General features: G+C 57.7%; 3 protein-coding genes across 41 annotated transcripts in view; 1 reads left to right on the forward strand and 2 right to left on the reverse strand.

Annotated features, from left to right (window-relative positions):
- LOC311425281 (butyrophilin subfamily 3 member A3-like) overlaps nt 1-12,547 on the reverse strand; it is a 74,427-nt gene that overhangs the window by 48,123 nt on the left and 13,757 nt on the right. For 24 of the 27 annotated variants that reach the window (XM_084500965.1, XM_084500982.1, XM_084500980.1 and 21 more), the window contains one exon: nt 3,207-3,227. In XM_084500965.1, the coding sequence (XP_084357091.1) occupies nt 3,207-3,227 (21 nt within the window). Of the gene's footprint in view, nt 1-3,206; nt 3,228-4,615; nt 4,721-4,849; nt 5,132-5,878; nt 6,227-7,105; nt 7,580-12,547 lie in introns of those variants that run through there. The other 3 variants (XM_084500969.1, XM_084500973.1, XM_084500977.1) reach the window with 3 other exon arrangements.
- Nucleotides 1-12,547, reverse strand: part of LOC311425300 (butyrophilin subfamily 1 member A1-like) — a 47,885-nt gene that overhangs the window by 33,164 nt on the left and 2,174 nt on the right. For 3 of the 12 annotated variants that reach the window (XM_084501060.1, XM_084501064.1, XM_084501056.1), the window contains exons 4-7: nt 12,414-12,518; nt 12,116-12,136; nt 3,720-3,743; nt 3,607-3,627 (exon numbers count right to left, since the gene is read on the reverse strand). The exons of 6 other annotated variants lie outside the window; for them this stretch is intronic. In XM_084501060.1, coding sequence (XP_084357186.1) covers nt 3,607-3,627; nt 3,720-3,743; nt 12,116-12,136; nt 12,414-12,518 — 171 coding nt within the window. The remainder of the gene's footprint in view (nt 1-3,606; nt 3,628-3,719; nt 3,744-12,115; nt 12,137-12,413; nt 12,519-12,547) is intronic. 3 more of the 12 variants (XM_084501062.1, XM_084501061.1, XM_084501065.1) reach the window with 2 other exon arrangements.
- On the forward strand, nt 6,233-10,446 carry LOC311425366 (HLA class II histocompatibility antigen, DM beta chain-like). 2 transcript variants are annotated; one of them, XM_084501237.1, is made up of 6 exons: nt 6,233-6,729; nt 8,381-8,457; nt 8,943-9,227; nt 9,310-9,429; nt 9,506-9,541; nt 9,625-10,446. In XM_084501237.1, the coding sequence occupies exons 1-6, from the start codon at nt 6,707-6,709 to the stop codon at nt 9,633-9,635; spliced, it is 552 nt and encodes a 183-aa protein (XP_084357363.1). In that variant the 5' UTR covers nt 6,233-6,706; the 3' UTR covers nt 9,636-10,446. The 2 variants fall into 2 exon arrangements, with proteins under 2 accessions (XP_084357363.1, XP_084357364.1); XM_084501238.1 differs by lacking the exon at nt 6,233-6,729 and having other exon boundaries at nt 8,682-9,227.

The following is a 12,547-nucleotide window of genomic DNA, read 5'->3' on the forward strand; positions in this document are numbered from 1 at the left end:
AGTATACTGAGGAATCTGGAGAGGTCCCAGTGACTGGAAGCTGCCAAACGTTGCCCCGGTTTCCAGAAAGGGCAGCAAAGAAGACCCTGGGAATTACAGGCTTGTCAGTCTCATGGCAGTGCCTGGTAAAGTTACAGAGATTGCTCTGGGAGTGAGTGAAAAACACCTAAGGGACAATGCGGTCACTGGTCATAGGACACATGGGTTCATGGGGGGAAGCTCATGTTCAACAGACCTCATTTCCTTTTTTTTGGATAAGGTCAGTCTCCCATTTGACTGATGGAGCCAGTTGAAGTGATCTTTTGGATTTCAGTAAAGATTATGACATGGTTTCTGACCGTATCCATCTGGACCAAATGTCCAAAACAGAGCCAGACAAATGCACAATACGATGGGTAAACAATTGGCTGAGGGGGCAGGCTCTGAGGGTTCTGGTAAATGGGGCAATATCAGGCTGGTGGCCAGTCATGAGTGGGGCTCTGCAGGGCTCCATTTTGGGGCCAGGTCTCATCAGTGGTTGCATAAATGGCCTGGATGCAGGATGGGAAGGAAACCTGCGTGAGTTTGTGGCTGACACTGAACTGAGAGGGGCTGCTGACTCCGTCAAAGGTGAAGAGGCCTTGCAGAGGGATCTGGCCAAAGGGGAGAGCTGGGCAGCCACTGCCTGCGGGAAGTTTAACAAGAGCAAGTGCCGGCCCTGTCCCTGGGTAGGAGCAGCCCTGGCTGTATGGACAGGGTGGGGGGCGAGAGGCTGGAGAGCAGCCCCCAGAACGGGAGCTGGGGGCATAGTGGCCGATGGCTAGTTGGATGTGAGCCAGCAGCGGGCCCTGGCAGCCCAAAGGGCCAAGCGTGCCCTGGGGTGCCTCAGGCACGGCACTGCTGGCCGGCCGAGGGAAGGGATTGTCCCGCTCTGCTCGGCCTGCTGCGGCCTCGCCTCGAGCACTGCATGCAGCTGTGGGCACCGCAGCAGACGAAGGGCGTGAAACTGTGCGAGAGCCTCCAAGGGAGGGCTACGAGGACGGCGAAGGCTCTGCAGGGCAAGGCGTGTGAGGAGTGGCTGAAGACGCTTGGCTTGTTGAGCCCATAGCAGAGGAGACTCAGGGGTTGCCTCATGGTGGCCCACGGCTTCCTGATGAGGGGAGCGGAGGGGCAGGCGCTGGTCTCTGCTCTCTGGGGCCAGAGACAGAGCCAGAGAAAATGGCATGGAGCTGCTTCAGGGGAGGCTCAGGCCAGCTGTTCAGAAACTATTTATTTCCTGAGAGGGTGCTCAGACGCTGGAACAGGCTCCCAAGGGACGTAGCCATGTCCCTGAGCCTGCTGCAGCTGAAGCAGTGTTTGCAGAAGGCTGTTTGAGAGAGGGTCTGATTTTTGGGTTGGCCATTGTGGAGTCTTGAGATGGACTCGATGGTCCCGTTGGGTCCCTACCAACTCGGGCTATTCTGTCATTCTGTGATCTTGGGCTTTAGGCTGAGGAGACCTGCTCCCTCTGCTTGAAGGACTTCCAAGAGATGCCCCAGTGTGGGGACAGCCTCTGCAGAGCCTGTGTGACGGGAGGCTGCAAGCCCTTTGGGTGCCCCCCTGGGCAGCACAATGACCCAGATGGGACAAGGGGGTCCCAGGCTCCAGCTGGGGAAATGGGAGCAGCTGGAATTTAAATTGCTCCTGGCTCTGACTCCCAGGACCAACACCAAGGACAGGTCTGCTGCAAGACGCCTTCCCAGGCAGCAAAGCCTCAGGACACAAAGCACCCAGGAAATGCCACTGCCAGACTCCATCTTCCTGTACAAAACTTTATTTGCCACAGTCCTGCTGCTGCTGGGCCTTGATGTGCTCCAGAGGAGGGAAGAAAGAGCCCCCACAGGCTGCTCATGCTCAGCACCAGGCACAGAGCAAGGATCAACCCCAACCTAGGAGGCAAAGGTGGCCTGCAGTGGCCAGCAGCACACGGTGACCACATCCCTTGCCCTGGGGTCTGCAAGCAGTGCAAGCAGAGGGGAGAGGAGCGTGGAGAGCTGCTGCAGCCCCTGTGCTGCCCGCTGGGGCTCAAAGGCAGGGTGAGACCCGTGGGTGCCAGCAGGGCTGGTGCCCCAGCACAGGAGGCACGTGCAGGGCAGAGCCCAGGGGCCGTAAGTGGCCTGGCCCCTGCTTGCAGCATCCCAGCCTCCTCCAGCAGCAGGGAGGAACACGGGATAGCTCCTGGCCCCATTGTCCCTCATTCCTGTGCTGGTCCTGCAGAACCAAGGAGAGGTGTTTGAGGAGTGTCTGGAGAAGGGCAGGAGCCCCCCGGGGCTGGGGACAGTGTCTGGGGGGTGCTGTCCCTCAAGTACAGCTGAACTCCCTCCGTCCCCAGAAAGAACAAGGGGCAGATTGTCTCCCCATAGAAGGAGTCTGCTGTGAAAATGAAGATCTTGACCCCATTGTCAGCATTGATAAAAGACACCTGCTGCTGGGTACAGTCCAGACAGACCCAGATCCTTGTTGGGATAGGGGACAGGGACAAGGGAGTGGGAGGAGATGTGAGAGACTTGAGTTGTCCATGAAAGTACTCCACAGCCCAAATCCCTTCTTCAGGGCTTGTGTCTATCCACTTCTTCCTCTCCACAGAAGCCCTGGCCACCCCCACAGCCCACCTTGAATACTGGAGCCGCTCTCCCTCCACCTCCACCAACCAGCAGTGCCTCCCCTCTGTGAACTTCTCACGGCCCAGCACACAGCACCAATAGTGAAATCTCTCTGGTGTGTCTGGCACCTGCTGCCGTTCTGTTTGCCGTCTCACACTGCAGTTGTCCTGAGACACAACAAGCTGGGGATGAGCCGTGTGTGGATCCAGGGTCACCTTCACTGCAGGGACAGGAGCCAGGCCATCAGGGGCAGAGCTCAGCCCTGGGCAGGCTTTCCCCAGCTTGGGGCCAGGAGCTGCCCCACGGGGCAGGAGATGGGGCACCTCTGGGCTGCTGAACATGCCCCAACAAGGGCAGGAGAAGCAACTCAGAGGGCAACCCAATGCACACCTACCTTTATTGTGAGTCATCAGAAACCTTCTCCATGCTGGAAGGAGAGGGGAGAGCTGGTTACAGCCCACGGCTGGTGCCCAGTGGGTGTGGGCAGGGTGAGGGGCCAGCCCTGGGCTGCTCTGTCCCAGCTGCCCACCCTCCCCCGCACATCGCCTTGGTGTTGCCCTTGGGATTGAGCACCGGGAGACTTACCCAGCTCTGCAGCTTGTTTCTCTACAAATGAAAGAGAAAAGGAAAATATGAGAAGAAGGCATAGTTTCTGATTCCACACCTGTCAGTATGATACCTTTTTTTTTTTTTCTTTTTTTTTTTTTCTGTTTGGAGAGTGAGACTTACCCAGCTCTGCAGCTTGTTCATCTACAAACAAAATAGAAAAGCAATGCATCTTTGAGAGGAGTCAGTTTCTCAACAATGACTGCTACAAACCAAAGACCCCCAATTCCTTCAGCTGGGGGGAGGAAGAGAGACTCACCCAGTCTTGCATCTTTTTTCTCTGGAAAAGAAAAGCATAAGGAATGCATGATCAGAGGGAAAAAATTTCTCACCCACTGTCTACACTTCAAATTCTTCCAGTTCAGGGATGGACACTCACCTATCTCTGCAGCTTGTTTCCCTGGAAAAGAAAAACAAAAGCAATGTAAGGTCAGAGGGGAGTATGCTTGTGGGAAGACACCAAATGCCTTCTCTTTGGGGAAGGAGACTTACCCAGCTCTGCATCCTTTTTCGCTGCTATAGAAAAGCAAAAGGAATGAATGGTCAGAGTGGAGAGACTTTCACCCCATTGCTGCTGCCATGGCTAGACCCCCAATTTTTTTGCTCTCATGCATGGGCACAGAGCACCTTGCTCCCAGACTTGCAGCAACCAGACTAACAAGGACCGAGGCCCAGCTTTTTGCAAGACTTGTAGCATTAAGGACAGACACTTGTGCAGCTCTCTGCACTGTGCCAGCAAAACACAAGGGGAAGTGAATGGGGACGGGTGGAGGACGTCCCTGTCCAGAAGCGTCACTGCAGAGTGGGGCAGCCCCACAGCTCGCTCCCCATCCCCATCTTGATCCCCATTCCTTTCAGCCATCCTGGCCGTGTCCCTTACCCAGGGCAGCCCCAGCACTCCTCACTCCCACCCCAGGCTCCAGCTGCTCCTCCAGCACCCACGAGCCACCAGCACACAAGCCCCCAGAGCCCACCCAGACCAGGCCCTCCCACACAGACACCACTTCCCCAGGGGCTGGGGGCAGGGACTACAAGGACTCTCCCAGCTCTCGGCTCTGTGCCGCTGAAAAGCAAAGGCGGAGGAAGAGGTGGTGAGCAGAGCAGCTTGGTTGCTGGGTGGGAACATGTGCAGGGGGGCTGCGCCTTGCCACCAGCCCCACGCTGCAGCCATGCTCCCTGGCCTCCCACCCAAGGCCCCTTGCCTTCTCCCCTGCCTTTCTTGCCCAAGGCAGAGGCCCAAGATGATCCTAAGGCCTTTGGCATCCCCAGGAGAACATTCCCTTCCTCCTCCTACGCACTTCCCTGGGCCAGGGCTCAGCCCCGCTCCAGACCCATGCAGGTCCCTGCAGAACACCTCCCTGCGCTCCATCCCTGCGCTGCCAGCTTACCTTGCTTTCGAAAGAGATAAACACCCAGGCCAATGGACACAGCCAAAAGCACAAGAACCAGAGCCAGAGCCACCATCCAGGGTTGGGCATTGTGGAAGAAGGGAGCTGAGAAAAGGCACCAGGAAAAGGGCTGTGTTTACATGCACATGGATGAAAAAGCAAGACCCGGACTTTTCCCAGCTCAGGACAAGTACAGGGGCCAGGAAGACCTCACCCTGGCTGTGCCATTTGTACCTGCGATGTGCAGGGATGATTCTTGTTCCTGCTGGAGGCGGCTGCTCCTGACCATGCAGGACAAGGGCCCCTCCATGCTCCCGGTCACGATGACGGCACCTTCGATTTCAAAGAGCCCCTCCTGGTCCTGGGAATGTGTCTGGGAGACCGAGGGCAGGTGCTGCCCGCGAGCATCCCTCCACAGCAGCTGCGGCAGCGGGTACCAGCCGGCCGATCGACACAGCACCCGGACGCCTCCGGCCTCGTAGCCCCCCAGGGAGAGGTGGGGGTCAGTGCCTGTGGCTGAGGGAAGAGCGCGTGGCTGGGGCTTGACTTGTGGAGGGATTCATTTCAAGGCAAAGACCCCATATGCTCCCATGCCAGACACATCCCAGCACAGCTACAGCTACAAGGTCTCAGGGACCAGGCACTCTGTGCACACACCCTCACCCCAAAAACACCCTCCTATGTGCCAAACCCAGAGAGCAGGGCTACACAATGTCAGTGGCTTGAAATTGCCTAGAAAACTCAGATGCTGAGCTTCAGCACCTTCAGGCAGCATCTCTGCACCAAGTCGTGCTGGGTCAAGAAGCCCCAATGCTTCCTGACAATGTGTTTCCATGTGTCCCCAAATCACATGGAAAACACAGGTGCCGAGCTTCAGTTCCTCCAGGCAGCGTCTCTGCACAAAGCTGTGCTGGTTGATGAAGCCCTGACACTTCCAGGCAACGTCTCAGGTCTCCCCCAGCACAGAAAGCAAAAGTAAAGCAGACGTCCGGCTGCTCAGGGGACTCTGCGACTCTCCCTGTGTGTTGTTTGGTTCCGTTGCTGACACAGCTGAAGGTGCTGCTCAGCAGCCTGTGCCCAGTGCCCTCACAATATTATGATTACTTTCTTCAAAGACACCAGTGAACACTGACAAAACCCTCCAGGGAGCTCTCTCCCCAGATATTACCTCCACATCCATGGGCATGCTCCATGCTGTGAAACAGCTGAAACATTCAAAGGACACGTAAACTCTGCCCTGGCATCATCACCCCAGCCACTAACCTGACACCTCCAGATCCACAATGGCTTCGTCATAAGCATCAGCATCTCCCACAGTGCAGACATACTGGCCATCATCAGAGGGTCTCAGCCCTGTGATTCGCAAGTCCAGCCTTCCAGCAGGGAGACCATCTCTGAGCAACTCTGTCCTCCCGGCATATGTCCCCATCTGCTCCCCGTACAGGTCCTCTCCATTGCGGTAGTGGTGCACTGTCTCAGAGAAATCATTCCGGATCCACCTGACGTCCAAGGTGTGAGCATCGCGTTGAGGGGACAAGTGGCAGGGCAGCACGACATCCTGCCCCACGGTGGCAGTGACAGAGTGTCCTGGTCCCACCACTTTGAGCTGGGCTGGTGTGAGAAACAATGTTTTGTTTTTGCAGTAGGGAATTATTTTTCTGCATTTCAAGGTGTAGTCATAATAAGGAGAAATGCTAAGTAGCTAAGTGGACTGTAGAAGGCCTCACTGTTCCAAAATAAGGTAGAAGCTTGAGAAAAACAGGATGAGCAGTGTGAGAAGAGGAGAACAAATATCACAAGTTCTCAAAACATAAGAAAGGAGAAATTAAAGCGTTGAAAAAAAAGAAAGAAAGAAAGAAAAATTATACATATATGGTATAGAGGAGTGTTGAGTGTCTTGTGAACCTTTAGTACTCATCCAATGAGCAAACAGGGGAGGTGATCAGGCGTCGGGTAATAGGGAATAAAAGGTTAGGATTTGTTTACTAAAATGTGCTCCTGATTGACAGGACCGTTGCAATTGTGAATAAAATAGCTTCAGAGAAGATCCAGTCTGAAGAAAATTATTTGAGATGTTTCTCACACTGGGCAATGGAGAAGGGCACAGAGAGGAGGTAAGATTTTGCTATCGTAAATTTAGGGGCAGTGAGTGAGAAAGGGAGAGCTGTGCGTGAGTTGGTGTGTGCTGCGTCCCCTGGGTGACATGGGAAACCACCCGGGAAAAAGGAGAGGGAGAGGGAGGACATGCAGGAGAAGGAGGTGTGCTGGGAGTGGGAGCCCTCTCTGCAGCATTTGGGCGGGTGAAGGAGACACAGAAAGGGCAGGCAAGGCAGCAGCCATATTGCGTGGAAGAACCAAAGTGAAAGTGAAACCCAGCATGGGCAAGCTGTGGGCTCTGGTCCCCCCTTTTCCACGGCCGCTCCCCTGCCCCAAAGCAGCAAGTCTGCATGCACAGGGGGGAGAGCCCCCAGCAGCCTCTCAGGGTCCTACCTGAGCCCAGCCGGAGGAGGAGCAGAGTGACGAGGGAAGTCAGGAGGCCCCTGGCATGGCCGGTGAGGCTGGGGAGGCCACTGCCCCAGGGGAGCCCCATGGGAGAGAGAGGTCCCCCAGGGGGCAGGTGGCCCCCCAGGGGTTCTTATCCAAGCCAAGGTAGATGTTCCTCACAGCACCCAGCAGAGCTGCAGGAAGTACAAGGCTCCGCCCAACTTTCCCAACCTTTGCCCAGTTCCTGGCTGCAATAACCCTCCTGGAGCAGCTCTGCCCCTGGGGCAATGTCTGGGGAGCTCTGCAGGGCTGGCACCACCATCCCATTGCAGCTGGGTGCCCAGTCCACTGCCTTTAGCAAGCACGAGTTGCTTGTCCCCAGCAGGGGCCTCTCCAGACCTCCAGGGAAAGCCACTGGCTAAGGTCGTTCATCTCCATGCATGCAAGGAGGAATCAAACTGTGAGCAATGGGAAAATGTGGAGAGATGGCAGTGAAGAGCTGAGCAGAATCGGAGGTTGTAGGGAACAAGGCACAGCTGGGTGTTGAGCCCAGAGCAGCCAACCTTTGCCCAGGGTGCTGAAGGCAAAGTGCCAGTGCCTCTCCCGGCTCCAGTAAAGCAGCCGTGGCATAAGGTTTGCTCAGATGGGCAGGGACCTTCTTCAAGAGCTTAGGTGGATAAGGAAAGTTTCTTGTTTGCTGGAGGCGAGGTCAGTCAATATGGAAGGACTACAGAGGCAGTCCCGCTCCATCCACTAACTGCCCCAGTCCCCTAACGTCCCGTTTGATAGCCTTCAGGCTTCTCTCTTCAATGTCATCACTGCCAGCCTGGTCTATCAAAAGAATAGTAGTCCTGAGGCGTGGAGTCGACTTCCTCACCCTAGGCATCCTCCTGGCTACACTTTCTACCTCTTCCTCAGCTCCCGGTCCCTCAAGCTCCAGGGCCTCAAACCTGTTGTGGAAGGGCACCTGGGAAGCTGGGGCTTGTATGGGGTGGCATCGCCTGCGATGTCGAGCAGGGACCTGTCTCCATTCCTCCTCATCTCCTAGGTCCCGTCCCTCTGCCCGACAGCGACAGGGGAGGGGGTCCACCCCCATTTGGGGTGTCTCACCCCAGTACCTCTCCTTCAGGCCCCGCAGGCAGTTACCCCACCACTCTGTCTCCCGCTCACACTCCCTGATAGCCCTCAACCTCTCCACTTCCTCCTTGAGTTCTGCCACCATGTGGACCTGGTCATCCACCTACCCGCACCTCACGCACACACAGTCTCTGCCTCCCGCAGATGGCAGCAAGAGGCTCAGACGCTCCCTGTACCCAGAGACGTGAACTGGTGCATTTTTGAGCGGGCAGTCAGTCTGGGTGAGTACAGACTTGCTAGAAAGAGCACTGTGCCTGGTGGAGACCATTGGAGCCTAGCTAGAAGTAGACCACCGTTAGAGGAGGTGTTCGTATGGGCCGTGGGGGGGAACGCTCTGCCCTCCCTGCTCACCCTGACTGCATGAACTGTCTGCCACTCCCTTCTGATGCACCATGCCCTGTTTGCCTGCCCTGATCGCCGCATTACTCGTCTTTGCACTCCCAAGGTGCTGTTTCTGAACCTTCGGGGAGGGGGCCCTGCTGGCTTCACGTAAGCCTCGTCAGCCTCCATGGAGAAGGCTGCCAGGTCCTGGTGGCTCCCTCAAGTGGGCTCGATGCCGAAAAAACATAGCTCTGCCTGTCCGATCCTCTGCTCTGCTGCAGAAAGCCTTGCATGGGAGTGTTGCAAGGAACATTGCGTGGGGACGTTGCACAGGGCAGGGAAAGGGGCTCGCCCACCACTGACCCCATCCCCATCCCTGCTCCAGCGCAGCCCCAAGTCCACATCATCCCCGCGGAGACGGGGAACGCCCGTGTGCCCGTGCGCCTCAGCTGCCACATCTGGGACTTCTACCCCCCCGAGGTGACCGTCATCTGGCTGCACAACGGGGACATTGTGGAGCCCTACGACTACAAACCTATCTCCGCCATCCCCAATGGCGACTGGAGCTACCAGACGCAGGTGTCCCTGCTGGTGGCCCCGGTGGCAGGCGACACCTACACGTGCTCGGTGCAGCACGTCAGCCTGCAGGAGCCTCTACTGGAGGACTGGAGTGAGTGGAGAGGCACAGGACCGCAGCCGGAGGCTGGCGGTCTTGGCTCCTTGCTGCCACTCACCCGGCCGTGTCCCCACAGGTCCCGGACTGATGCCGGAGGTGACCATACTGGTGGCGGTGGCCACCGTGCCGATGGTGTTGGGACTTGGCTTCTTTCTCGCCGGTGTCTACCGCTTCAGGGCCAGGCCTCCCGCCCCGGGTGAGTGGCCGTGGAGAGCCAGGGCCGTGGTCAAGGGTGACGAGGACTCTGCTCACTCCTCTTCTCCCCCCCACAGGTTACACTCCCCTCCCTGGAGACAACTACCCCTCAGGTAACGGTGTCCCCATCCCGAATCCCCATCGTGGAGGGGTGAATCACCCCATCTCTCGCCCTTTGTGTCCACCCCAACCCCAGGCAGCGTCTGAGGACTCCGAGACGGACACCTCCCAGCACCAGTCGCTCCTGGTTGGCCCCATATCAGACCCAATGACGTGGTGCTGACAATAAAGATGTTCCACAAGCCCTGCTGGTGTCTCTGCAGTGTTCTGGGGACAGGGCAGATGCTCATGCACTCTTAGGGTGTCTCACCAAGAGGAGCGGGTGTGTGGGGGCCATGGCATGGGACCCCAAACGGCCAAGCGTGCCCTGGGGTGCCTCAGGCACGGCACTGCTGGCCGGCCGAGGGAAGGGATCGTCCCGCTCTGCTCGGCCTGCTGCGGCCTCGCCTCGAGCACTGCGTGCAGCTGTGGGCACCGCAGCAGACGAAGGGCGTGAAACTGTGCGAGAGCCTCCAAGGGAGGGCTACGAGGAGGGCAAAGGCTCTGCAGGGCAAGGTGTGTGAGGAGACGGTGTGCTGCAAGACGCCTTCCCAGGCAGCAAGGCCTCAGGACACAAAGCACCCAAGAAATGCCACTGCCAGACTCCATCTTCCTGTACAAAACTTTATTTGACACAGTCCTGCTGCTGCTGGGCCTTGATGTGCTCCAGAGGAAGGAACAAAGAGCCCCCACAGGCTGCTCATGCTCAGCACCAGGCACACAGCAAGGATCAACCCCAACCTAGGAGGCAAAGGTGGCCTGCAGTGGCCGGCAGCACACGGTGACCACATCCCTTGCCCTGGGGTCTGCAAGCAGTGCAAGCAGAGGGGAGAGGAGCGTGGAGAGCTGCTGCAGCCCCTGTGCTGCCCGCTGGGGCTCAAAGGCAGGGTGACACCCATGGGTGCCAGCAGGGCTTGTGCCCCAGCACAGGAGCTGTGTGCAGGGCAGAGCCCAGGGGCTGCAAGGGGCCTGGCCCCTGCTTGCAGCATCCCAGCCCTCCTCCAGCAGCAGGGAGGAACGTGGGGCAGCCCCTGGCCCCATTGTCCCTCATTCCTGTGCTGCTCCTGCAGGATGAAGGAGAGGTGATGCAGGAGTGTCTGGAGAAGGGCAGGAGCCCCCTGGGGCTGGGGACGGGGTCTGGGGCGTGCTGTCCCTCAGGCACAGCTGAATTTTCTCTGTCCATAGCCAGAACCAGGGGCGGATGCTCTCCCCGTTGAAGGAGGCTGCTTTGAAAGTGAAGATCTCGACCCCATTGTCAGCATTGATAAAAGACACCTGCTGCTGGGTACAGTCCAGACAGACCCAGATCCTTGTGGGGACAGGGGACAGGGACAAGGGAGTGCGAGGAGATGTGAGAGCCGTGAACAGCCCCTCATAGTACTGCACAGCCCAGATCCCTTCTTCAGGGCTCCTGTTGATCCACTTCCTTCTCTCCACAGAAGCCCTGGCCACCCCCACAGCCCACTGTGAATACTTTAGCCCCTCCGCATCCACCAACCAGCAGTGCCTCCCCTCTCTGAACTCCTCACGGCCCAGCACGCAGCACCGGTTAGCAAATCTCTCTCGTGTGTCAGGAACCTGCTGCCCTTCACTTTGCCATCTCACACTGCTGTTGTCCTGAGACAGGACAAGCTGGGGATGAGCCGTGTGTGGATCCAGGGTCACCTTCACTGCAGGGACAGAAGGAGCCAGGCCATCAGGGGCAGAGCTCAGCCCTGGGCAGGCTTTCCCCAGCTCGGGGCCAAGAGCTGCCCCGCGGGGCAGGAGATGGGGCACCTCTTGGCTCCTGAACATGCCCCAGCAAGGGCAGGAGAAGCACCTCAGAGGGCAACCCAACACACACCTACCTGTATTGTGAGGCAGAAGAAACTTTCTCCATGCTGTAAGGAGAGGGGAGAGCTGGTCACAGCCCACGGCTGGTGCCCAGTGGGTGTGGGCAGGGTGAGGGGTCAGCCCTGGGCTGCTCTGTCCCAGCTGCCCACCCTCCCCTGCACATTGCTTTGGTTGGCCTTGGAGGCCAAGTTCTGTGACACTCACCCAGCTCTGAAGATCGTTTCTCTAAAAAGGAAAGGAAAGTAATGTATGATGGGTATGAAAGTAATGCATGAGTTGCTTAGCCTGTGGTAGACACTGAACACATCCCATGATAGGGAAATTACTGCCTTGATCAGAGGTGGGACTAGATAAATAGTCATTGTGTTCCAGCTTTGTACAATGCTCTTGTAAGCAGAACTGTAAGGACAGAAACTTGTGCAACTTTCATCTTTGTGCCACTGAAGACATTACGGAAGTGAATAAAGGATTGTTGGAGAATGTCTGTCTCCCGAAAGCATCAGTGAAGAGCAGGGCAGCCCCGCAGCTCGCTCCCCGTCCCCACCTTGATCCCCGTTCCTTTCAGCCATCCCGGCCCTGTCCCATGCCCAGGGCAGCCCCAGCCCCAGCACTCCCCACTCCCACCCCAGGCTCCAGCTGCTCCTGCAGCACCCCCGAGCCACCAGCACACAAGCCCCCAGAGCCCACCCAGACCAGGCCCTCCCGCAAGGACACCACTTCCCCAGGGGCTGGGGGCAGGGACTGCAAGGACTCACCCAGCTCTCGGCTCTGTGCCGCTGAAAAGCAAAGGTGGAGGAAGAGGTGGTGAGCAGAGCAGCTTGGTTGCTGGGTGGGAACATGTGCAGGGGGGCTGTGCCTTGCCACCAGCCCCACGCTGCAGCCATGCTCCCTGGCCTCCCACCCAAGACCATCCTAAGTCCTTTGGAATCCCCAGGAGAACATTCCCTTCCTCCTCCTATGCACCTCCCTGGGCCAGGGCTCAGCCCCGCTCCAGACCCATGTGGGTCCCTGCAGAACACCTCCCTCCGCTCCATCCCTGCGCTGCCAGCTTACCTTGCTTTCGATAGAGATAAACACCCAGGCCGATGGACACAGCCAAAAGCACGAGGACCGGAGCCAGAGCCACCATCCATGGCTGGGCATTGTGGAAGAAGGGAGCTGAGAAAAGGCACCAGGAAAAAGGCTGC

This window comes from Aythya ferina (genome assembly GCF_964211825.1).
Source record: "Aythya ferina genome assembly, chromosome: 30".
Lineage (NCBI taxonomy): Eukaryota > Metazoa > Chordata > Aves > Anseriformes > Anatidae > Aythya > Aythya ferina.

Excerpts from the sequence above, each read along its gene's own strand:
- LOC311425366 (XM_084501237.1), top strand. The coding sequence starts at position 6,707 with ATGGAGAAGGGCACAGAGAGGAG. Across the intron at positions 6,730-8,380 it reads GAGAAGGGCACAGAGAGGAG|ATGGCAGCAAGAGGCTCAGA; the intron begins GTAAGATTTTGC and ends TGCCTCCCGCAG. Across the intron at positions 9,228-9,309 it reads GCCTCTACTGGAGGACTGGA|GTCCCGGACTGATGCCGGAG; the intron begins GTGAGTGGAGAG and ends GTGTCCCCACAG.